At 36.1% G+C, this 26,709-nt stretch overlaps 1 protein-coding gene across 1 annotated transcript in view; it reads right to left on the reverse strand.

The window, feature by feature from the left end:
• Positions 1–9,066: 9,066 nt before the first annotated feature.
• LOC142351134 (transmembrane 9 superfamily member 1-like) overlaps positions 9,067–26,709 on the reverse strand; it is a 32,936-nt gene continuing 15,293 nt past the window's right edge. The window contains exons 6-12 of the mRNA XM_075403230.1: positions 21,991–22,062; positions 21,107–21,293; positions 20,008–20,133; positions 19,279–19,482; positions 13,309–13,471; positions 12,801–12,992; positions 9,067–9,892 (exon numbers count right to left, since the gene is read on the reverse strand). Of these exons, the coding sequence (XP_075259345.1) occupies positions 9,691–9,892; positions 12,801–12,992; positions 13,309–13,471; positions 19,279–19,482; positions 20,008–20,133; positions 21,107–21,293; positions 21,991–22,062 (1,146 nt within the window). The 3' untranslated portion in view covers positions 9,067–9,690. The remainder of the gene's footprint in view (positions 9,893–12,800; positions 12,993–13,308; positions 13,472–19,278; positions 19,483–20,007; positions 20,134–21,106; positions 21,294–21,990; positions 22,063–26,709) is intronic.

The following is a 26,709-nucleotide window of genomic DNA, read 5'->3' on the forward strand; positions in this document are numbered from 1 at the left end:
AACAAACTCAACCAAACAAACTAGCCATAACTCCAGAACAAACTTAAGTCACACCCTAGGAAGGAGGAGAGATGCTACTGCAAGAGACAAACTAGCACAAGTCATTATGGGGCTTAATATATACAAATAACGAACTAATTTACGGCAAAGCTGTAGTATACTAAATGGATGAAAAGAGCAAGAAATTTACTAGCCGTAACTCTAGAATAAACTTAAGTCACACCCTAGCAGTATTCAAACCTAAACAACCGATCAGCATACCAACAATATTAAACAAACTACAGCAAAACTTAAGTAATATGCAGCGCTTTTGTAGTCTATGAAAGCTGGAAAAGTGAAGAAACTATCTAGCCGTAACTCCAGAATAAACTTAAGTCACACCCTAGAAGGCAAAACCCTAAACCAACCAACATTCATACAGTTACACGCAAACATACAGCAGCAAAAATCAATATACTACAACAGGGAGTCCAGTAAATTAGTAAACTCGAAAAGTCGAAAAACAATCCAGCCGTAACTCGAGAATAAACTTAAGTCACACCCTAGAAAGCTGTAAGACCTGAACAACAAACCAGCATACTAGCATACTCAACATACTACAGCAAGAACAACAACATACTTCATCACATATGACATACTATATCAAAATCCGGAAAAGTAAACCTAGGAAAAGAAAAGCAAAGTTTTGGGAGAGCGACGTTATCGAAAGAAAAAACGGAAAACGGAGAATTGTAAAAATGAAGAACGAAAAGAACGCGGACGAAAAACGGTATATAAACGAGCGACGAGAAAAATTATGCGAATTCGATAATTTTTTGTAGGCCGGAGGTTGTGAAAATTTTCACAACTTTTTCTGTGTAATGAGTTTCACTCAATTATCGAGCCTTCTGGTTGAAAAATCAAAATTTCGACAAATTTGTCAAAATTTTATGCCTTTGTCCAATTTTTTCAAGTTTTGGTCAATTTTTTGCAAATTCTTGATTACGGAACGATAATCCAGTAAACTATACGGTTTTATGCCTGAAAGTACGGTTTATCAATACTCGATATTGATATTCTATGTTTTTTCGAGTTGCATCAAAATTGACCAAAAATTTTCAAAATTGGACATTTAAGCATTATATTCTCTCATTTTTTTCTATTTCAGAGGTTATTTTTGATATCCGAACCGACTTGAACACTTTTTACAAATTTTCGATAATCCGACCAAAAATTTTCAAAATCGATGTTTTTTCGTCTCAAAAATTATGTTTTTAAGGTTAATGGTGACCAGTAACAATTCTACCTAGCAAACGATTGTAATCCGTTAATATTTGACCAAAAAAATTCACAGGTTGGGTTTGCCGTCTAAATCAAATAACTAAAGAATTATGTCACAAGAATATCACGAAAAGAAATAAAGGTTCCGTCTTACAGTTTTGAAGGAATCCCTATTCAAGTTTGTCAGTTTGTTAGAAGCTGATTCTGGGGCCAATTTCCGCACAACGGGGCAGCTGGAGGTCCACTCTCTCTTCAATTCAACGTCGTCTGCATTCTCCGATGGTTTCTTTGAACTGAACTATTCATGTTTCATTGCTTCCAACTGCTCGTACGACACGGCCACACATGGCACGGGCATGGTTTTAGCAAGAGATTCAATCCAGCGCTAATGTAGACATACTGAAATTTTCCGCCAACAAAAAAAATGACATTGAACTTTTTTACAGGTGTCACATAGTGATGGATATCTCCTTTTCCAGCCTCCATTCTAGCTCCCTGGCTTTTCTTAGTCACTGGTTTCCACGGAGGGGGAATCACCCACTGAGCATACATGTTCTCCTCAATCTGCGCATTTACTGCACTTCTTACGTGCTCAAAGTGCTCGTGTCTAAAGTAGCCTCCACTCAATGCAACAACTCCAAACTGTTTGTTCCATATTGTATTTTTCTTCACATTCTCGTGTCCCTTGTGGGGCGCCAATGTAAAGGTGTAGAGTAAAAACAACACTCTTTCGGAAGTTAATTCTCTTTCGTTTTATATAGCAACGTTCAAACAGGCAAAAAGTATTAGATAGCAACGTGTAAGCAACGATCAAGGCGACTATAAATCATCACGAAGCAACGTATAAGTATTGTTCGTACATAGCAACAAGTGTTTTTTAGACGGCAAAGTCTTTTTGCTCATTTAACTGGTATCAGTCTATCTTTGATACTTGAGATCAAAGCTGGTCACCATTCTATTCAAAACAGTGCAAAAAACCGAAAATTATTAAGTTCAAACGAGCCTTACTTGATGGCTTTATTTATTAGGTTTAACGAAATTATGTTAATTGCACTTTTTCCGAGCTTTGTACGTAAATTTGAACGTATTTTATTCAATTCGATTGCTTATTTAAATACTGGATTCTGATTGGCTAATAATCTCTCGCTTTAAATCTATTTAGTTACTAACAGCTAAGACATCAAAGCGACATTAACCCAATGGCAATTTTACTTAGCCGTATTGTTCTTTTAACCTCAAAAATTTCAATTTAATCGAGATTTCGTTTTTTTATAGCGTGAAAGAGAACTACCCTTTGAGTGTACAAAACGTCAGCAAATATATCCAACTACCAGCAATATGATCCTAAACTTATGACAGAACACTTCGCGATTTTACGATTTTATTCACTTGCAAGGCTTATCAGAAGAATAACTTGAGACGTTTGAACTGATTTTCTATGTCAAAAGGCTTTACTTATCTGATGTTCACTCAACTCTTCACAAACTCTAGCATCTTTTAAGGACTTGGCGGCCCCTTTCTCCAATAAAAATTGCGATTTCTCCTAAGCCATTGTCTCTATCACAAACCGGCTGCAATGTACAAATTACAAGTTACCTAATCATCCTCATCAGAATAACATTCTTGAATAGATATTGAAAACATCCAGTAGGTTGCGGAATAGATTCCCATAAATATTTCCTATTAGGATTGAAAGAACACAAAAAAAGAAGAAATTTATTCATTTACGTAAACAATTTACGATGAACAAAACTAGCCCAGAAAGATCAAAAGATTTCATGCAAAAAGGCAAAATCTGCAAAATGGGGTAAAGCAATTTAAAATTTTTTTAACGACATGACTAATTAATTTCATGAAAAATTTCAAGCCGTGACTTACGGTCAAGCAAATTTTTTTTTTCGGGAAGTAAACAGACAAAGCAGGAAAATGCTGCTACAATTGAAAGAATTTTCACTAACTTATCAAAAGATGAGCTAGGAAAATCAATCAGAAAAAATGTAAATCAATTTAGAAAAATCAAATTGCCTTCTATGAACAAAAACTAACAATCGAGGAAGCAAACTTTTTGTTCAGACGTCTTTTTTTCACTCTACTTTGAAGTGAACAATTCACACCAAAAATCACTTGGTTCTCTGCTCTTCTTCCTATTTTTGCGTGACTAAAATCGTTTCTCCAAGTTCACATCAAAACTTATGAAAACATGTGAAAAGATCTGTTGAATTGCCATAAAAACAGGAAATCGAAAAATAGCGACACTCAATTTACAGCCTAAACAATAAAAGACTTAAAAAGTTATATTTCACTAAACTCGGCCTAAAATTTACGCAAAAAAGTTTGAAAAAATCCTATGCTTAGAGAATTATTTTAAAGCCCACAGCTCTCAAAATATGAAAAAACGCACCTTCAAAGAATTACTGGAACAAAGGATTTCAAATACGCAAAACTAATTTGAAGAACATTTAACTGACGTTATCTTTTGCATTATCGCTCCACACATTACTGTTGTATCATCAATTGGTGGGCTTAAAAACCAATGAACACTTCGCCGGATTATTTGCGACTGCACAATTTATTGATTTCAAAACTGACCAGGTTTCTTAACATTGATGAGTTCTTAACTGTGACGCATTCAATTTTGGACAGTAAGAAATTTTTTACGGGAATCAAAAGAGAAAACAGCATGAAAGCTAAGACATCAAAGCGACATTAACCCAATGGCAATTTTACTTAGCCGTATTGTTCTTTTAACCTCAAAAATTTCAATTTAATCGAGATTTCGTTTTTTTATAGCGTGAAAGAGAACTACCCTTTGAGTGTACAAAACGTCAGCAAATATATCCAACTACCAGCAATATGATCCTAAACTTATGACAGAACACTTCGCGATTTTACGATTTTATTCACTTGCAAGGCTTATCAGAAGAATAACTTGAGACGTTTGAACTGATTTTCTATGTCAAAAGGCTTTACTTATCTGATGTTCACTCAACTCTTCACAAACTCTAGCATCTTTTAAGGACTTGGCGGCCCCTTTCTCCAATAAAAATTGCGATTTCTCCTAAGCCATTGTCTCTATCACAAACCGGCTGCAATGTACAAATTACAAGTTACCTAATCATCCTCATCAGAATAACATTCTTGAATAGATATTGAAAACATCCAGTAGGTTGCGGAATAGATTCCCATAAATTTTTCCTATTAGGATTGAAAGAACACAAAAAAAGAAGAAATTGATTTATTTACGTAAACAATTTACGATGAACAAAACTAGCCCAGAGAGGTCAAAAGAGTTCATGCAAAAAGTCAAAAATCTGCAAAATGGGGTAAAGCGAATTAAAGTTTTTTTAACGACTTAACAAAGATATCAGGACCAAACCTGATATGCAGTTCAACGAATTGAACAAACTGAAAACAACAAAATACGCCTGTTTAAAAACAAACAAATACTGCAAAAACACCCAGAATCCAAATTAGCTTCTAAGTCACGCAAAACCATTAATTGCCTTTTGAGGGGTCACGCAAAACCATAATTGCCTTTTAAGCAAAGGCCACTACGCATTATTAGATAACAGATATCACTTTTTAAAAGATTTAGTATAGATAATGATGAGAAAATTAGCACATAAAAAACAATCATGACCAGCCCTGATATGCAGCTCAACGAAATGAATAAACTTAAGACAAGAAAGTAAGCCTCTAAAAAACCAAAAAATACTGCTAGAACACCCAGAATTCAAAAATTCACATTTTTCAAGACAATTAGATTCTAAGTCACAAAAACCATCAGTTGCCTTTTGAGGGGTTAAACCAAACGCGACTACGCATTATTAGATAACATATATCACGTTTCAAAGGAATTAGTATACCTAATGAAGAGAATATAAGCAAAAACACAAGACAAGTTTTAGCACTTGAAAAAATTTTGCGTGAAAATCTGTTAACGTTTTTCACTGTTTCAGTTAAAAAGTAATCAAAAAAGACTTCAAAATACTCAGTTTTTTGCTCCAATTTCTACTGCAGTGTGATCAAATCACAACGACAATTTGACTCATCATTGGCAAGATAAGGTCGAAAAAATAGTGATTAGATCTTTATAAAGACATGCTCCAACACAAAATCTTTGAATTGTAAGATTAAAAAATAGTTCCGCTGTAATAGCTGGCTGAGAAGAGGGCAGCCATTAAAATAAGAATATTGGTTTTTTTCAATTATTCGCTAAAAAATAATAAATTAAGAAAAAAAATAAACGAACATTTTGAGGCGAGTTGCTCTCAAAAGACCGGCTAGCGGTTGAATTCAGTAGTAACCAACTGGGGCTTAGGGATGCCAGATAGCACTAGGGGGTCAAGCGAAGAGGGGGGGGGGGGTCAAACAAAGAGTGGTCCAAATTGCCTGATGGAGGAGGGTGTACGGAGGTATTGTTTTTCCTTTTTTAGGGGGCGGGGGTGATTAGAAGGACGAACTTTCAAAATCAAGAACCGTCCTTCACACCATGAAATGAAATTGTTCGCTGAAAAGTTTCGATGAATGAAATATTTGACAGAGTAGTAGAGTGTAAGGCTCTAAGAGAGCTGCTAAGCAATTTAATGCACTCCTGACACTACCTTTTATTTCCTCCTTTGAGACGAAAACTTAAGAGAGCCAAACGAAAAATTGTGAAAAAAACCCACAGCAGCACCAATAAAGTAGCCACAACCGTCGTTTGGGAGCAGTCAATAACTTACTGAAAATCTCAAGAAAGGCATGAAACATTTATTTTGATTCCAGGCAAAACAGATTTCACATCTTTTAAAACAGTTTGAGTTGGCAAGCAAGGATAACTTCAATAAAAATCGGCACAGCAAACGATAGCAACATAACAGACAAATCAACAAACTAACACAATTTTAAATGATCAGGAACGGATCTCAAAATCGACATCAGAGCCTTTGGAGGTACACATTTGAATTTCAAAACGTTTTCTTAGTTAAATAATTAAACGCCAAGATCTCAAATCAAGCATAAAAAATCGTGAGCTCTCGAAAAACCTCCCATTTTTTTTTGGAAAAGCATGGTAGTTGTGAGGAAACGTATTTTTCAAACACCAACGAAATGCCATTTTATTGAGACGTCCTTTATTTCAAAACACGAACAGATTTACTAATTTAGAAAAAACTTCAGTGTCAAACAAATAACATCAAACAAAAATTCTCATTACCGCTATTATGTATTTCCTAAGATATCTTTTGGTTTTAAGGAACCTAAAAGCAACTAGTTCGATTTTTGACAGCACTATTATCAAACAGTTAACACTAACGTTTAGAACACCTGGCGTGATTTAGCTGCAACAAAACTAACGCACCCAGCTGTAATAGTTCATTTTACATTTTTCTTTTCAAAAGTTGCAGATTTTTGGCCACATTGAGAAAGCCGAGTTGGAAGAAACTACTCTTTCCGGTTGCATTAGTGACAGAAGAAGCAGACGATAGAGGAGAGCTATCTGGATAGGACAACCCAAATGATTGGTAGAGGGCAACCTGATTGCATAGGAATAGAACACAGAGAAAAATTAAAATCTGCAGGGAAAACATATGTCTAAGACCAGACACGGCACTAATTCGGATGTTTTCTGCAGATTAAAAACTAGCGTATAAAACCATGTTCTCTTGCATTGAAGTTGTTTTTTGGAAAAACAGAAGACTCTAGGCAATTGAGAGACCTAAAAATTGCAAAGAATCAGTTTTCAAGATTTTAAGAGTTATTTTTGAGAAAAGTTCTTCTTATTTCATAAGAACTAACTATTGTAGTAAATTCAAAACCACTGAGACCTAAAAAAGGGGTTTCATGAACTAAAAATTTGTTGTCAGAGATTTTCCCCAGTTGATCTATAGTAACAAGCGAGAGTAAATACTTAATACAAATGTTCATGAATTTTGAAAATGTTCATGATTGTGAAAAGAAAACTTCGCTTCTCTCGAAGGTTTTTGTTACTTCTGTCTGAAAATTTTTCACTTCCCTGAATTTTGAAATTGCTCTTTGAACCGGCATTTTCTATTCTGTGAGCATTTCTCTAAAGATAAAAATTAAATGGTTGATTCCTCATCGTTAGACCTCTCAAACACAAACCAAGTTTTTTTGACAAATTTTGAGTTCAAATAAAATTGACTGCAATTTCTTTAAAAAATTACTCCACAGAGTGAAAGGGCTATAACAAATTTTTCTGAAAACTCATTATCCCATGCACTGCTAAATAAAAGACTAAGGACAACAGAAACATGCATTTACATCTTTACAAAAATGCCGAATGCTAAAAATGTCATAAATTAGAAAACTACTCATTTGCTGTAAATTGCGTTTTTAAATATGCTTAACAATAAAATTGTATTAATTAAATCTGGCCGGTAACCCAAATGTCAAACATCAGATTTGTCAAAATTTTTTGAAAAACTTTACCCATCCATTTCCCCAAGAAATCCAATTCTAGTTTTCTAGGAAAAAGAAAATCTAAATGAAAGGTAACGAACCTTGAGTAAAGACCAGTTGCGAAAAAGAAAATAAACAGACTAATGTCGGAAGAATTGCTCTTGAACGACAGCGGGTGGAAAAACATTTGCCTCCCCCGGGATTCGAACTATTAACCTACCAACCTAACCATATGCACTGCCCACTCGGCTATCAGGCTCTTCGTTTCCTATGCTGCAACAGGTTTTATATTAGCAACAAGCTTTACGTTGGAGTGAGAGCAATAGAGATCACTCAAAAATAAAGAACGAAAGCGTGAAAAAGTCACTTGAAAAGTCAAAGAATTTTCTAGAAAAGCGCAAATACGGTCAAGCAAAAAAATTTGCATAAAAGAGACCAACACCTTTACAGTAATTGCTATGAACTTCATTCAAGATCAATTAAAAAATTAAGATATTTTTTGGTGCTGGGGTTGGTATTTGTTTGTGTGTAATGTGTTGTGGTTTCTCGATATCTGTAATTTTTCTCCAATTCATAGAATTTGCTTTCGGATACTCACAGCCACATCTATGACAGTATTTAATGTTGTTTGTCCAACCTTGAGTTACGTTGGAACCTTCTTTGCTCCGCACGGACTCGCATGAGCCGTCTTGTTTAATCCCTAACTGACTGTTCTGCAGAAATACGGTTCAAGTCGAAATTGAATTGAAGACTTCAATATTCAACAATAAATTGATCCATACTCAATACATGTGCACTCAATATACATTTACACCAGCGAGAAGAAAAATAAACATGAACCAAAGATTTATTTCGACATCAAAAATCTGTTTCTTTCTTATCACTACGAATGCAATTTTAATCTACGACCTGCACCTTTCAGTAAAAATTTTATTGACAATTAAACCGATTATTTTTCTTAACTCATTCTGACGTTTTAAAACGCCAGTTAGCTTTCATTATTCTAGCTTTTCGTAATTAAATACGGATTTTATCATTCAAATGCACTGACTCTTTTTCTGTCAAATAGAAACAGATCCTTGATAGACACTCTAATATAGTAGCACAATATAGTTTTACAAAGAATCGAAGAGATCATATACAAATTAACTACATTTGATATGTTATAAGCTAGTAACGGTTAAGAGAAAAGAAAACTGGCGATTTATTATTTACTATTTATCTTTAATAAGGTTTAACATTTCTCAAACGTTTAACCGATGAAAGATTTCGGATATTGTACTTGAAAATGTCTGAATTAGTTCGATATTTCGTTTGAATTGCAGAATAATTTCATCCCAGGCAAAATAAACAGTGCTTCATGACATTTTGACATTAGTAATCAGAAAAAACTATCAGAAAAAAATGCAACTCCAAAATCTTTCATCTCAGAAATTCAGCTGAAAACTTCACAAAACCCTTAAAATTTTTCTTTTGAAAGTAAATTTTCGTGTTGAAATTTTTGAAGCAGCAGCTGATGTTTCATTGTTTTCGTTTATTTTGACCACGAGGAATCTCTGATTCGCCACATTTTGTGATTATTTCGACATTTAGTTGTTTCTTTCTTTCTCACAGCAACTGAAAGTATTTTCACAGCAACTCACAGCTCCGTAAGAAGTCATGACTGTTTAATGGATAATTCAACTTAGGTTCTCCTCAAATCCGTGGTTTTAAGTTTCAATTTGCTCGGAAGTCAAATCTTGGGTTAATTCTCAAAAGTTGCTAAGTTCAGGTGATAATTTTACAGGGCACGATGTTGATGTGGGTGAAATTTATCGATTCAACGATTACTTGTTCTTTGTTGCAAACTTTGGATTTTGGAATACTTTTGTTGCTTTTCTGTGACGTCAAGTTCCCTTTGTTCCAGCGATACAGCAAAAAATTCCTGGATAATTATACAAAACGTGTCTATATTTGTGTTGATGTCGGCAAAACTATCACTCAACATTTTATGTCGTTATTCCTCGGGTTGTATATGACAGAATGTAACTAATCCATCTTCAGATTTCTGTAGATATACTTGATAAATTTGAGGGAAGAGAAGAATGAAACGGTTCCGAGGGTTAGGAAGAACACGTAACACAGGAGGAGAGTGTATGCGAAATATTCGACAGTCTGCAGCATTCCGGTCATTGGACTTTTGTTCCAGTAATAATACAGGGCGTAGATAAACACGAAGACGCCAGTCGCTCTAAAAATCATTCAAAAATGGATGCCCAGAAGTCCCGTGTTTTCGATCCCAAAATCTTTAGATTTAAGACATTTGGCCAAATAACCAACTAACGACGGAAGAATGCTCCATCGTGTTTCTCTAGATCAAAAATTGAACCAGTTCGACAAAAAACAAAGTCAAGCAAGGTTGAAAACGCTACAATTTCGTTTGAAAGAATTTCGTTCGTTAAAGGATGAATTGTTCTCATAAATATTAACTCATTCAAAAACTCATTAAAATTTTCTGAAAACAAAAAGAGAGTAATAAGAATCCCTGGCCTGATTTCAAATACAAAATTATGCGAACTTATGCCTCATTAGGAAACAAACATAGCCGGAAGATTGCCGGAATAGCTGCGAAATAGACTTGCGTGCTGTAAAATACAGATGGAAAAAGATACAGAAATGAGTTGATAGAAGTTGTCGCCGCTGCCTATAAAACTTTCAAGTTTAATTCAAAGGAGGTTGTTTTGTGTGCAAAAATTGTTTCACTGCCGCGGCTCGAAGGGCCCATCTCCTAATTAACAGCCAGTCGCCTTAACCACTCTGCTGTTGGACCATACAATCTTTTTTCTCACAATCAACTTTGTTTTAACAACAGACAACTTCTGAATAACCGCAATTTAGGTCACGCAGAAAGCGCGAAATCAAGCGCGAAAAAAACATTTAAGCAGTGACGAGACAGAATCTTCTAGAACAAATGTAAAACGAAAATGGAGCTTCAGACGACGAAAAAAAATCTCAAAATCACTTTTTCACATTGAACATTACCAGCAGTTCCTAATTACTCTACATTACAAACGAAGCTACTGTTAAAGTCCAATGTTCGAAAACAGAAGTAAACAGTCAAAAACGGAGGTAAATGCTCGAACAGAAAGAAGTCAAAATTCAAGTCATGAACAAACATGCTTTCTGCTAAAAAAAACTGTAGAATCTCAATACTCCTCTTCGAGTCGTAAAAACCAAGAGCACCGCAATATAGCTACGCTCAGCTTACAGCTTCGCAGCTATAATAAGATCCTGTCAAAAAGGAGACTGCCAAAAGACAGCAAAATAAACAACTGCAAGCAAAACAGAAAAACTAACCATAGCCGGCAGATTGCCGGAATAGCTGCGAAAAAATAGACCTGCGTGTCATATAATAGAGATAAAAACAGATACAGATCTAAATTGAAAAAAAAATCGACGCCGCTCAAAAAACTAGGCTAAAAAACATTCAGCGATAAATTAATAAAGCTTGTTAAAATTCATTCCGCAGAAGCCTCTTATTAGGGACCTTTACTGCACATATGAGTTCCTTTGACCTTAAACAAATTCAAATTAAACTTAAGTTTTGAAGCGCAAAAGTCATTTTATTGAGTGAGGTAAGTCAAGTATGATCAAAATCTAATCACGCAAATAACCTAAAAACTTTCGCTAAAACGAGTGAGAAATGACGTCACGCGCGCAAATTGCCGTTAGTGAGAGGAAGAAGTCATTCAAAATTTGACTTTTTCAGCTTTGCTGTGTGAACAAATGTAAAACGAAAAAAGAGCGTCAGACGACGAAACAAAAAAAACCAAGAGCACCGCAATATAGCTACGCTCAGCTTACAGCTTCGCAGCTATAACAAAAAAGTGCAAACTAACGAGTCAAAGTCTAGGGAGCCCTTAACAAGGATTTAGGACTATTTCGAATCAGATCTGACTCAATAGCAACAAGATCTGTCATTAATGAGACAAAGATAAGACAACAAAATGAAAAAATAACAGCCAAGGTCAAATATCTCAAAATTATAGAAAGCAATAGCTATGAACTAAAACGACTATTTAGAAGCATGTATTCCCCATTAGCAACCAACGAAACCTTTCATCGATGAGACTAAGTAAAAAGACAACAAAAATACACATCTTTAAAAAGCTACGAGTTTCATTTTTATGAAGTTTCTCAACAACAGTGGAAGAGGTGTGAGCGGATGGTAGGAAAGAGGCGTGAGCATGGAGGGGGGTGGGCGGTGTGAGCAGGCGTGGTTAAGTGTAGGATGAGGTGGCGGGTACAGTGGGGGATAGGGTGACGTAGTGGGGGTTTTAAGGGTGAGATAAAGTGGGCGGTAGTCAAACTCTAAGAACCGCCCTCCACATTATTAATTCATGTCTCTTAAACATTTTCGATGAATCGCATACTTAGAGACTAGTGAGCCGTACGGCTCTAAGAGCAATTAATACCCTCCAGGTTTTACCTGTTATCCCGTTTTTGATAGCGACGAGTCAAATGGTCAGATGAAAAGTTGGCAGTATGAATAATTACATTAAAATACCAGCAGGACTATAATAATTTTGTTTGAGAACAATTAAGAACTGAAATCCTCAAAAATTTAGTATTAAACAGTATCAAAACACGCCCAGTACAAATACTAAAGCATCTTCAAACTCAAGCTGAAAACAAAAACAACACGTCTCACTTGAAAAAAAAATCCAACAATTTTTTGCCCTAAAAACAGCGGCATGTACAGAAACCACTTTTCCCTCTCCACTCGACATTTTTTCGTTTCAATTCCTGCTTCAAATTCACTCCGCCAATACTCTTCCATTCGTAAAAATCAGCGCATCCAGGTCTTTTGGATTGTAAAAAAAATAAGAGAAGGCCAATAACAGCCCGCTGCCGCAGCTATTTAAATATAATATATTTAATATATTAAAAAAATATTATAAAATATCCACAGACCACATCACAGACTTCCTCACACTGCAAAGAACTGGGCCTTCTCCATCATAGCCCCTATCACAAAAATTAGGCCGTCATTATATATTACGGCAATCAGGGGTTTTAGGTTCAGCTCTAGTTCAGCTCAACTAAAGAGGGAGGCTAGAATGGAAACGAGCCGAAGCTATAAGGATGAATTGACCAACCCGACATTGATGATAGACCTCCACCACCATCGGTAGTCTTCAGCTGAGAGCTGAAAGTAAGTGAGGGTGACCCCAATTGCCCCACTCACAAGGAGCAGGAGGAAGAAGGAGAGGAGGAGAATACCGTAGAGAAAGTACTGCTCCCTCCCCCACACTGTCTCGAACACGTAGTGCAACTGAACTGAGATTGAACTGAAACACAAACCACATCAGAAATTATTTAAAACAATATCAACAAATCAGAAAGTAGAGCTCCGGTTAATTTCTATTATGACAAAAATTGTCATTCGTTTCCTTAAAAAGGCCATTACAGTAGCGACTTTGCTTTAAAAAAACTATTAAACCAGTGTGACAGAATTTGGACTTCAAATCATAGGTGCAAACAAATTATATATCATTTCGTACAGTGACCTACAATTGAAGTTCAGTAAAAGTGCTCAAGTTTGTTTCCAGTTTAAATTGACCTTTTTTCGAAATTGTTTAAAAATAATCAAAAAAATTATTTGACCTGAAAGAAATGAATCCTCCGATGAACATTTGGAAGGGAGCTGAGTTGTACCAGTTGGTGGCAGGGATCTCTCTCTTGATGTTCTTGGTACGACAGGGCGCATCGAAGGCAGGTGCCCAGTTCTTCCCAAATACACCACCCACAACAGTCAAGGGCGCTCCAACTACAAAAGGAAGCTCAATTTGTACCACAATCAAGGTAAAATTAAGGAAAAATGTCATAGTTTACATAATCGCGAGTAATCATTTTTTTAAACGTCAGCAATTTAAATTCCCAACAAAATTTGAATCAGATGAAAATGAAAACATCCAAAGACTCCGGAAAAGAACCAAATGTTTGGATCCTGCTACCCTTGACCTCACACTTTACATCTCTGGAATCGATGCGAAAAATTAAAAAGTGGTTCAAAAGTGAAAACCGCTGCTCAAAAGACCAGATTCTGCAGACCAAGCTGTTCATAACCTGTTTCTGGTGTTCTGAAAACCACTTGACAAGCAAATTTCCTTCTGTTCTCACACGAAAAAAAACTAGTGGTGAAGATAACCGACTAACTTCGTGAGAATTGCTCTCAAACGACTGCCGAGCGGTTGGCATCGTCAGTAGCTAGCTACAATTTAGGGAGGCTAGCTTTTTTAGCTTAAATGCTGGAGTGTGGAGTGAGTGCGGCGGGGCGCCGAGCGTGCTGCGTCACGGGTGGGTCGATGTGCAGGTGTGGGGCACACTCTAAGAACTGCCCTTCACACCATGAAATTGTCTCCGAAACAGTTTCGGTGAAACGCACACTTGTCATCTAGTAAGCCGAAAGGCTCCGAGAAAACTGAATGCACTCTGGGCATCACCTGTTTCTCCCGGTTTTGAGGACTAATTCCCGTCAAAACTAATATAATTTCTACAAACTTCTTTTGAGAGCAATCCCAAATCTGCATATGAGGTATAAACAGTCCTTCGTCGAAAAGAAAACAATACAATTACAATTGCTCCGTCGCACTTTCGAGCGGCAGGAAGTTTACGTAGAGAGAAACGTATCTTTGGGAAGCCCTTCAAGCTAAAAAAAATGTTCAATATAAACCGACTAACGTCGGATGACTCGCTCTCGAATGACAGGCGGGGGCAGTTAAATTAAGAGGGGGCTGGTGTAACTAAGAAATGTTTTAGGGGTGCAACATATCAACCCCGCAGAGGTCCGAACAACCGACCTCCAGACCAACTACACTACACTACACTGAATTTGATAATTTTAATCTCACAGTCGGCTTTATATTAGCATCAAACTTTTCTCAGAATTAGAGCAACTTATTTTACTCAAAAATAAAGAACTCATGCGTGAAAAGGTCACTCAAGACGCCAAAGAATTTCCCAGAAAAAGCTCAAAATCGGTCAAAAAATCTTTCATAAAAAACTTTTTACACTTTTACAATGATTACTTCAAACATCGTTCGAGACCAAAAAATTGTTTTGCAATATGACCATTCTTTTAAGGCAGTATCAGGAAGTAAAGCTTCTGCGAGGTACTAGTTACCAATTTGGCTCCATTTTGACACTTAGTCACATTTTTTAGTCTTTTTGATGGCTTCATCAGTAGCTAGCCACGGGTTAGTGAGGCTAGCTTTAGCTCAATTCAAGGTGGCGTGAGGTGAGCACAGCGGGGGGAGAGGTGCACCGGGGTCTGCTGGGATGGGAAACAGTGGGGGGTATGTAACGGTGGGAGGTAACTTTGACTGCATGGGCACCTTACGGCCTACACGATGTGCAGGGGTGGGGATTGGGTGGGGGGGGGGGGGTGAAGTGAGGGGGGGGGGGGGTGTTGTGGGGGTCAATCTCTATGAACCGCCCTTCACACCATAAGTACAAGTCTCCAAAATGGTTACTGTGAATCGCATATTTGGAGAATAGTGAGCTGAAAGGCTCTAAGAGCACTCAATGCGCGCTCGGCGCAACCTGTTTATCCCGTTTTTAAAAGACGAAAAGTCAAATGGGCCAGACAAAAAATCGGTCAAGCGATAAATCGCATAAAAAAGACCAAACAGGACTAATATAATTGCTACAAACTTCGTTTGACAGCAATTAAAACAAATCATTCCGCAGCTTACCTAATAGACTATATATTACTTGCTATCATTTTAAAATTGACCTTTGCAAATGTTCCGATACAAATAGAATGCAATTATTTGGTACTATCTTCTAGGAGTATTATTTGGGACCATCCTCTGTGAGCATTTTGTAATTCGGGAATCTTTCGTCCGGACCAAAAAGATAATCCTTTATTCAGTTTCTTCTTTGTAAAGAAAGGTTGGGTCATCTTATCGCTACTGTTAGCTGATTTCGACAAATTTTCGCAATTTGAAGTAATGAAAGTGACCACAAAACTTTTAAGGCGGGAAAATTCAAATAAACAGTAAACATAGCCGGCAGATTGCCGGAATAGCTGCGAAAGAATAGACCTGCGTGCCATATAATAGAGAGAGAAACAGATACAGATCTAAATTGAAAAAAAATTGACGCCGCTCAAAAAACCAGGCTAAAAACATTCAGCAATAAATTACTACAGCTTGTTAAAATTCATTCCACAGAAGCCTCTTATTAGGGACCTTTACTGCACATAGGAGTTCTTTTGACCTTAAACAAATTCAAATTAAACTTAAGTTTTAAAGTGCAAAAGTCATTTTATTGAGTGAGGTAAGTCATGTATGATCAAAATCTAATCACGCAAATAACCAAAAATCTTTCGCAAAAGCGAGTGAGAAATGACGTCACGCGCGCAAATGCCGTTAGTGAGAAGAAGAAGTCATTCAGAAAATTTGACTTTTTCAGCTTTGCGGTGTGAACAAATGTAAAACGAAAAAAGAGCGTCAGACGACGAAACAAAAAAACATAGCAGGACAAGTCCTGACGTACAATTCAAAGAATTTTCATTGACTAAACAGAAAACTAGACCTAGAACGGACTATGAATGGATTGGGAAAACCATTTAGAAAAAAATCCGATCCAAAAAATCGAAAAAACAGTAAAAATCAAAGTGAAATTTCCGCATGTGAACAAAAAAACCACTAGCGAGAAAGCTAATTTTTGTTCAAACACCGTTTTCTCACTCTGCTTTAAATTTAGAGCGAAAAAATTTCACGCCGCAAAACCACTCGCTTTTTCGCTCCATTTCCTGTTTCGGCGTGAGCAAAATCACTACTCCAATTTGACTTCAGAAATCATGAAAATGTGTGAGCAGATCTTAAAAAAAAAAACATAGCAGGACAAGTCCTGACGTACAATTCAAAGAATTTTCATTGACTAAACAGAAAAAACTAGACCTAGAATGGACTATGAATTAATTGAGAAAATAATTACAAAAAATCAGATAAAAAATAAGAAAAAAACAGAAAATCAAAGTCAAAATGCAGCATGTGAACACAAAAAACCACTAACGAGAAATTAAAATTTAATTCAAACAAAAAACTAGGCCTAGAATGAGCTGTGAATGAATTGGGAAAACCATTTAGAAAAAAAATTCGATCCAAAAAATTGAAAAAACAGTAAAAATCAGAGTGAAATTGCCGCATGTGAACAAAAAACCACTACCAAGAAACCGAATTTTTGTTCAAACACCATTTTCGCACTTTACTTTAAAATTAGAGCGAAAAAAATTCACGCCGCAAAACCACTCGCTTTTTCGCTCCATTTCCTGTTTCAGCGTGACCAAAATCACTAGTCCAATTTGACTTCAAAAATCATGAAAATGTGTGAACAGATCTTAAAAACATAGCCGGAAGAATTCCGGAAGCGACTCGAAGCACCAAAACTACACAAAAAGCTGAAGCCATTACCTTTTGTATTAAACCATTAACTCATTACCTCCCCGGGTCTGATCTAAAAATCGGTGAAATTTAAACCACTGTCACCAAGAGAAAGAAAATGCAGCAAAATCTTATTATTGAAAACGTTTGGTAACGTTAAAAAAATCTGAAATTTTTAGGATGATCAAAAAAACTGATAGCCTGACAAAGCTGACAGGGCCATCAATTGCCCTTAGATAATTAATGATTCTAATCTCAAAAAGATCGCGAAAGCAAACGGCAGATAAAAACTTTTCAAAAAAGACAGGAAAGTGAAAATTATTAAAAAGAGTGCTCAAACTTAAGAATCAGAGAACCACTACAATTAGATTTCTAATCAAGGCAATTAGGACAAAAAATAATACATGATTCGTCCTTGTTGTTTATATGCTAGACAACATGATTTCATACTAATTCAAAAATTAAATTAATCATAGAAAAACAAAAGTAACAGAATAATATTCAAAGGCAAACAATCGTCTAAAAACAATACCAAGCCCGGAAGAAAATTGCAATGAATAGTAATAAGTCAAAATGTTGGAAAAGACTTTCTAGCAAACTCCCAGTACTGCCTTATTTTGAATTAAATCAATTGCAAACCGAAGAAACCAAGATCTAAGAAAAAGCTGAATTCATTCAATTTTTTAAAAACTGAAAAAATCAATATAACGAATACAAAAAGAGGTGCCACGACAAAACTAGAATGATACAAACGCGAATGTGAAGAATATGGACACAATGTTAGGAACACCGTAACAAAAAGACCAATTCTTAATTTTTGAAAGTAAAAAATCAAATTTAAAAAAATCAAGAAAAACGAGTACATTTCATTGATCAGCATTCGAGACATAGAAAAAACAACGAGTCATTCGAGACAAAAATCCAACTTGCTGAACAGAATAAAACAAGAAAAAGCAGAATTGAGACATACGAAACAATGAAACATTTTGCAAAAGAGTGGTCAAAAAATATTTAAGACTGCATTTATGAAAAAAAATTATCTGTTTTTTCAAAAACTTAACACCAAAAAATGATAAAAATGAATTTTTATTGAAACGAAATTAAAGTCTCTCATGTTCCCCAAAAAACTATTTCTGGTAATTAAAAGCAAAATACAAACAAAAAACCGAAAAAAATTGGCAAAAAACTACGAAAATCGGATTAGCAAATAAACATTTTTATGAAACAAAATTACATCGAGGTAGAAAGAGGAATTGAGTATATGAATTATCAGAGGGAAATTGCCATGTTAACTGATTTTTGACAAAAAACAGCTAAAAGATCCAAAAATGAAGAAATTAATAGAAAAAAAGCCAAAAATTAACTAAAAAATCAAGAAATATGTGCCAATCTCGCATTTGAAACGCGATTTCAGGCTATGCAAAATACTGTGCTATCAATTTCCGGGGTTTACATTTCAACATAGCATCGATTAAAAATTATTTCTACAAAAAACCAAATTACAAGCAAAAAAACTAGGCCACTTAGACGAAAAAACGGCTAAAAACGGTTATCTATATGTGCCATTCAGTCAAAAACTACTTTTCAATGTCAAAAAGTCATTCACTAAACGCAGCGCATGATCAAAAAACTTTTCTCGCTCAGAAAAAATTAGTTCACACTGCAATTTTACTCGCTTTCGCTTTTAGGTCAAAACATCGTCTGAACGAATAGTACTTCCGGTAAAAAAAAAAAAACCTTAAGAAAACCAATACTCCTCTTCGAGTCGTAAAAAAAAAAGACAGCGCCCCAATACAATTCAAATTCTTTGAATTGTAAAAAACCAAGAGCACCGCAATATAGCTACGCTCAGCTTACAGCTTCGCAGCTATAAAAAAAACTTCATCAACTGCCTTTCCAATATTTTCAATGGATATTGAAAAAATGAACTGGGGAAACAGATCTTCAGTTTTAAGTCAATGTCGGAACCCAAAAAAGTTGTTTGATTGATACAACCTCCCTAAAAGCGTTCGTGTAGAACTACCCAGTAATTTAATTCAATTGAATGCAGTCCTGGATTATTATGATTCTCTAGACGCGTTTAAAAAATGCATAACAGAGAAAACAACACAACTAGATCATTTAGGCCATTCCAAATGTTTATAAATATTTCTGTCGTAAAATATTGTTGAAATTAAAAACTCACTGAATAGAACAATGAATGCAATCAGCATCACAGTTGAGAAAGGCAACGCTTGAGTGCTCTGGTATGCCCAGTGGAATGAGTTGACTACACTCCAACAGAGGAACATTGGGCCACTGAAGACAGCACACACCAGCAGAAGATTGTGCACCCATTTGGATCCAGCCATCTGGACATAGTGAGTCACTGAGACAAAGCCGGAGAGAACTAAAATACGTGGAGAGAGAGATTATTAACATATTTCAAATATATTAACAAACTTATCACTCATAACCCTTTCAAGATTGCTAGAACTGAATTGCGGTGTTATGTTAAGCAAATTCGATCCTTTCAATCTTTATATATAGTCTTTAACAGCAAATTTATCACAAATATCAGCATCTGACCAAAATAACTCACTGCATTCGCACAAATTTCTTGAACGACAGCCAAGGGGTTGACTTTGGTTGCACCTAACTTATGACTGGACTCAGTGGCCGAGGATACGTTTTTTTTAGGGCGGGGGATTTTTTTGGGGGGGGGGGGGGGGTCGTCCAAACCTCCAAAAATTGCACAATCCAAAATCGCCAGTCAAACCTCGGATTTCTGCTTCTTTCTTTCAGCTAAAGATGTAAAGATGAAATGCATTTTAAGACAATGAGCAATGAGTCAAAATTATAAATATGCTTTTCAGGTGGACAATCCCTTGGCTGTCGTTCGAGAGCGTGTATGTTAGTAGCGAACGATACTCACAGCAAGTGACAGCGTAGAGCAGGACAGCTGATGAGTACATGGTACCGTGTTTGTGAACTTTGAACATGTCAAAGGCTGCCATCGTAATAACCCCACCAGCAATTGTGATGAATTGGGTTCCAACTCCTAAAACAAACCCCCATCTTACTGGCTAATTTATTTCATAAAGAGACTTCAACTTCTTCCGTTTTTACTCGTAAATTTTAATCAGATTGTGAGCAAATGAAAGAATGCTTTCATGAACAAACTACTGAGTGTTTTTTTAACCAAGATTGCCCCATTAACAGCCTAATAAGAGCTGGGACCACTAATCGCTATATAAATACAAACTATAAAAGAGAAGATGGACCTTGTGCCGTTTACCGTTCCAACAGTTATCAGAAATAAACAGCAAAACCTCTATATATTGAGCGCATGCAAGCAAAAGCGTGCTTCTAATCAGGTTAACTCAAGATACTCTTATGGTTTTCAGAAAAACTGCGAGATAGCATGCAAACCAAAATATAACCTTTTTCAGAGAGAAGTATTCAAAGAATGTGAGTCCGAGTTGATGACTTTCGAAGCTATCATGGCAACCGTTCGCAAATCAAGACATCCGATAAAGCAGTGTAGCTTTCTCTGGTCTTTCCCGCAGCCAATACAAATTACCCAATGTGCCAAAATGCCAAATATACGCCAACATGTTACCCTATTGTTAAGTCATCGAACGAATAGTTAGTATATTGTCTAAGTGCCATTAAGTCTATTATTCTAGTTGACATGTAACTGAGGGCGGAATGACAAGAAATTCATTTTAAAAGCCTGGCTAGATGTTTCTTTTCCCGTTTTCTCAGTGTTGTGTGTCGATATTTGTTTTGGATCTTGCGATAATTTGAAACCCGCCTATGTACGAAGTTCATGTAAGAGTCGGCGATAAGCATTCTATTTGATTATTGTAGTTACGGACTAATGAACGGTCATGCAACATGCCCAAAGCTATGCACCCCTCAAGTGTCTAAAGAAACTGCTTGATGGTGTGTGTCTTATTGGCATGAGAATCTCTTCAACTTCATGATTGCCGAAGTCAAGACCACGGAGATCATAACAGTTATTCACATACCGATCATAGCACACAACAGACTCTTCGCAACTGGGAATCGGAAAACGTCAGCGTGGATCATTTTCCACCCCACTTCGGCGTCATCGAAATCCATGTCATCGTGGGCCGCCAGGGAACCTCCTCCTCCACTAGACAGACCAATGTCCTCTTTGTTGTATCTGGCGAGATCGTTCCGCAGAATTCTCATCTATTGTAAATTGATAAGATACCAGTTAGTTTATAGTTGATCAAAAAATTGATCAATTTTTTCTCAATTTAGCTCCTCTCCCAGCTTAGTGGTCATATAACGTAAGACGATTACAGTAATATAATGGAGGCTAAAATGGGAAAAGAACTAAAAAATTACCCAATAGCGTCAAAATAATATTTCATGTCAGATAGGTACTACTTTTTGCTTGCATTTATCACAGTAATGACCCCTTAAAAACATCAGTTAAAATCGAAAATTACTATTTTGCCTTCTATAATATTGTAACAACATTTTAAGGTTCCATGTTTTATTAGAAATTAAATTTAAGTCAAGCTTCACACATGGGTTTAACATAGACATGAACATTCTCAGCCTATTCTAAGAGTGGACTCAGAATGCTACCCAATTTACGTGCCTGCTTTCATTCACATTTTTATAACAGATTAATTACAAAGCCTTATCGGGTAGTGTTGTAAGTACAAAAGCGTACAATTTCCGGGTCTCAAATTTCTTCAACTGACCAAGAGATCTTTGCCGATGGATTACAAGTTATGTTTCAAACGAAGTAGGTGAATCTATTTACAAAAGCATACAGCAAATTACAGTAAATCATATTACCTCAAGAACAGATTCGTTATTAAATAAATTGGCATCAAAGATTATTAACCAAATTGGGATACTCAATTACACTGACCAGAATGATGAAGACAAATCCAATGAGCAGCAACACCAGAACAGTCGAGTTGATCACACTTAACCAGTGAACCTGAAACAGTTTTTGGGTTGCTTTTAGTAATATATCAGAGACGCAAAGTTGTCTCAATGAACCAATAAATACTCGACAAATTCGCGGCAATTTAATTAAGAATAACCCAAAAAGGTGAGAAACTGAGGAAAGTGCAACCAACCCCAGCGCAGCATAATCTAACTGTTGTTATTAAAGTTGTTTAAACCAAAACCTGAGCCGGAAGTTTGTCCTATATTTGGGGCGAAATAAAAAATTTAACCCAAAAAAAATTAAGTTGATTTTCACCCATACTTAATTTGAAATCAAAATTGAAACATTAAAGTTTGCAAGGAATAAAACTACCAATACTTGAAATCTAATAAAAGAGCAGAGAGTCAATTCTTGAGTAAGGCAAGTCATGTTTGATCACAACTATTTATCTTAAAAATTGCTCAGAAGAGAAAACAATTGACGGCACGTTCTAACAGTAAAACTAAGAAACTCAGTACATTTGTCAGAATTAACGAACAACTTGAAGTTAAGAACTGACACAAGAAACAGCTATTCCAAGCGACGTAAAAAGAGCTAAAAACTTGCACACAGAACAAACTTTTGACAAAAAGAAACAAATATGAAAAATGATCAACAAAAACTTTGAATAGCGAGACTTTTATTGGTATAATAGTTTGGTTCTTGTCCAGCCAAATTAATAAAACAAACATACCCGACTAACGTCGGGCGAATTGCTCTCAAACAACCGGCGAGCGGTTGGATTCGTCGGTAGCTAGCCACGGTTTATTGAGGCTAGCTTTAGCTTAATTGAAGGGGCGTGAGGTAAGTGCAGCGGGGGATGCACCGGGGGGGGGGGCACCTGTGGGAGGGCGCTTTTTGGCTGCACGGGGCCCTTACGGCCTGAACAATGTACATGGGTGGGTATTGGTGTGAAGTGAGAGAGGGCTGATATAAGTGGGGGGGGGGGGGGTAACTTCTACGAACCGCCCTTCACAACATTAAGTATCCAAAACAAATTATGTGAATCGCATACTTTGAAGACTAGTGAGCTGAAAGGATCTAAGAGAACTTGCTGCCAGCTGGGCTTAATGTTTACCCAGTTTTAGAGGACAAAAAGTCATATGGTTCAGACACGAAAAATCGCCAAAAAGCCAAAGATTGCATAGAAAAAGACCGGCAGGAGGACTATCAAACCAAACAATCCAAATACTATGGATCACAAAAGACAGAGCCCCAATACAATCTAATTCTAAGAATCTTAACACCTGTTGGATTTTTAACACCTAACGCAACGAGAAAAAGTTTCGGCGATGAGATCATTGAACCAAGCCAAAACAGGATTACACCATTGAGAATTCATAAAAAAAGACAATCAGAACTAAATGGTTACCAACCCAGCCGAAAATCAATGGATTTCGGAAAAAATAACTGAATTCCCGGAGCCACAAATTTTTGTATTATCGGAAACAAAACTTCTGAAGTTAAGAAAAGCAAAAGGTAAGATCAAAATTCAAAAAATCAGCGGGCTCAGTATTTTAAGGGAATAACTGAACAATTTGAAAAACTGTGCAACATCAGTGACATTATTAACTGTTGAAAACCTCAATCTAAAACGGACCGATAAGAAAAAAAAATGAAACCAAAAAATTAGATTGCAAAACAAAATACATTCGACTTGTCGTTTTTTGGCAATTCGAACGATCTAACGAGAAGATTTCCTTGTGAGTTTCATTGATGAAAAGAATTCAATTTATTACAAAACTTAACAGAAAAAGAAACAAAAAATCAAGTCACAAAAAACAAAATCTAGCTCCAAGAAATTTCTCAAAATCCATATCAATTAAATTAGACATAAACATAAGGGTCAAAAATCGGTCAAGCCAAAAATTGCATAGAAAAAGACCGGCAGGAGGACTATCAAACCAAACAATCCAAATACTATGGATCACAAAAGACAGAGCCCCAATACAATCTAATTCTAAGATTCCTAACACCTGTTGGATTTTTAACACCTATCGCAACAAGAAAAAAATTCAGCAATGAGAGCATTGAAGCAAGCCAAAACAGGATTACACCATTGAGAATTCATAAAAAAAGACAATCAGAACTAAATGGTTACCAACCCAGCCGAAAATCAATGGATTTCGGAAAAAATACTGTGAATTCCCGAAGCCACAAATTTTTGTATTATCGGAAACAAAACTTCTGAAGTTAAGAAAAGCAAAAGGTAAGTTCAAAATTCAAAAAATCAGCGGGCTCAGTATTTTAAGGGAATAACTGAACAATTTGAAAAACTGAGCAACATCAGTGACATTATTAACTGTTGAAAACCTCAATCTAAAACGGACCGATAGGAAAATGAGACCAAAAATTACAAAACAAAATACAATCGACTTGTCGTTTTTTGGCAATTCGAACAATCTAACGAGAAGATTTCCTTGTGAGTTTCATTGATGAAATGAATTCAATTTATTACAAAACTTAACAGAAAAAGAAACAAAAAATCAAGTCACAAAAAACAAAATCTAGCTCCAAGAAATTTCTCAAAATCCATATCAATTAAATTAGACATAAACATAATGGGCAACAATTGCGATTAACAATTTCATAAGGTGCAACATTTACTATTCCCCACAAGTATCAGCACTGCATTACAATGAACGGAATAACAACAAACTAAAAAGCTGCAAAAAGCTAATAAAGGCTCAAATCTTAAAACTTTAAATCAAAGCAAATGCAAATAAAGATCACAGAGGCAAATTAATCATATTCGCGAGAAAGAAAAAGGCTCTAAAGACTACAATGTAGACGATATTGATTAAATGTTTCAAGGTGGTAAAAAAAGCATAAAGACCTCAAAATAAATTCAGACACTAAATTTTGATGATCTTTCTAAGTGACCTTACTGCTGAAATAAAACAGTTAAAACCGAAATCAAATATTCAAGACATTGAACTACATTGCCAAAAACGAACAAAAAATATCGAAATAGAAAAATTGTGTTGGATATCACTATTTAGCAAAGAAGAAAAAGGTCGCATAAGAAACCGAGTACTTAGAGTTTAAAAACTTGACTCTTTTTGCAACTTTCTCAAGTTCGGGTGCATTTTGTCGAAAATAATTTCCAGCTTGCGCAGATCAAATGAACAAATATGTATCAATTTTGTAAATTTCGAGACTGTAAAGTTAAGTCTTCCCGAATTTCGAAGTTGATAGAAATTGGCTTTCGCAGTCCGATTAAATCAAAACATTGAAATCAAAATCAGTTTTTACAACTTTGTCAAAGAGCAGTACATCTTTGTACTTCAGGAACAAACTGAACGGCAACAAGCCAATTTTGCGCCACCTTTCAACAATGTTTTCATTCAAAAAACCATTCCGATAATCGCTTTTGAAAAACTCCAATCTCTTTAAATCAGCCTTTGAAGGCGCCCAGATATCTGTGTGCAATAAGCCCGAAATAATGAATGAGCATAATTTTTGTGGACCTGTATAAACTTTAGGCAGTTTTTTAACACAGTAGACTCCAATATGTCTTCTGAAGCTTTAACCAAACATACATGTCTTCTCCATTTCACATTCTCTTGAAAAAAGCAAGATCAAGCGCCAAACGAACGTCCAAAACTGAGAGAAGCAATGCTTGAATTAATAAATGGCATTTACCGTATACTGACTGAAAAAAAATGTTTCAGATCCAAAAAAAGCAAACTTTGTTTAAATACAAATAACTAAAAATTGAGGCCTCTTTACTCAATCTGCACTTGAGGCGTGACGTGTGGCGGAGGTCAAACTCTAAGAACCTCCCTTGACACCATGAAATTGCCTCCAAAACAGTTTCGGTGAATAGCATACCTGGAGTCTGATAAGCCGAAAGGCTGTAAGAGCTCCTCAGCTATTTAATGTCTTCCGGGCCCTACCTGTTTATCTCCCCTTGGGGACGAAAAATTAAAAGTCCGACAAAGTATTGTTCAAGCAGAAAATCGCATTGAAAGACCACAGAACTAATGTAATTGCAACAAAAATTGGTTTGAGAGCAATTAAAAATGGTACAAAAATGACTCAAGAAAGCCAACACTCCTCTTCGAGTCGTTAAAATCCAAGAGAAAGCCAAAAGTAGATCGCTATTGCGTCAGTGCATATTAGCCAATGTGTTGAGGAGCAGCTTTCAGACACTTCAAACAGTGGTGACTTAGAATGTTTTCGGCCCGTGATATTGGACATGTTCTTTACCGTTTAAAGCCTCCTATGAGATAAAGAGGCCTTTAAAAATGCGCCATTACTCAAAAAGTCCTAAGAGGCTGAATTGACGGAACCACATCCTTTTTAACAACCGCATTGGGAGGGGGGGGGGGGGTGGTAACTTCTACAAACCGCCCTTTACAAATTAAGTATCCAAACCAAATTATGTGAATGGCATACTTGAAGACTAGTGAGCAGAAAGGATATGAGAACTTGACGCCAGCTGGGCTTAATGTTTACCCAGTTTTAGAGGACAAAAAGTCATATGGTTCAGACACGAAAAATCGGTCAAGCCAAAAATTGCATAGAAAAAGACCGGCAGGAGGACTATCAAACCAAACAATCCAAATACTATGGATCACAAAAGACAGAGCCCCAAAACAATCTAATTCTAAGATTCTTAACACCTGTTGGATTTTTAACACCTATCGCAAC

This window comes from Convolutriloba macropyga, chromosome 12 (genome assembly GCF_964194025.1).
Source record: "Convolutriloba macropyga chromosome 12, txConMacr16.3, whole genome shotgun sequence".
Classification (NCBI taxonomy): domain Eukaryota; kingdom Metazoa; phylum Xenacoelomorpha; order Acoela; family Convolutidae; genus Convolutriloba; species Convolutriloba macropyga.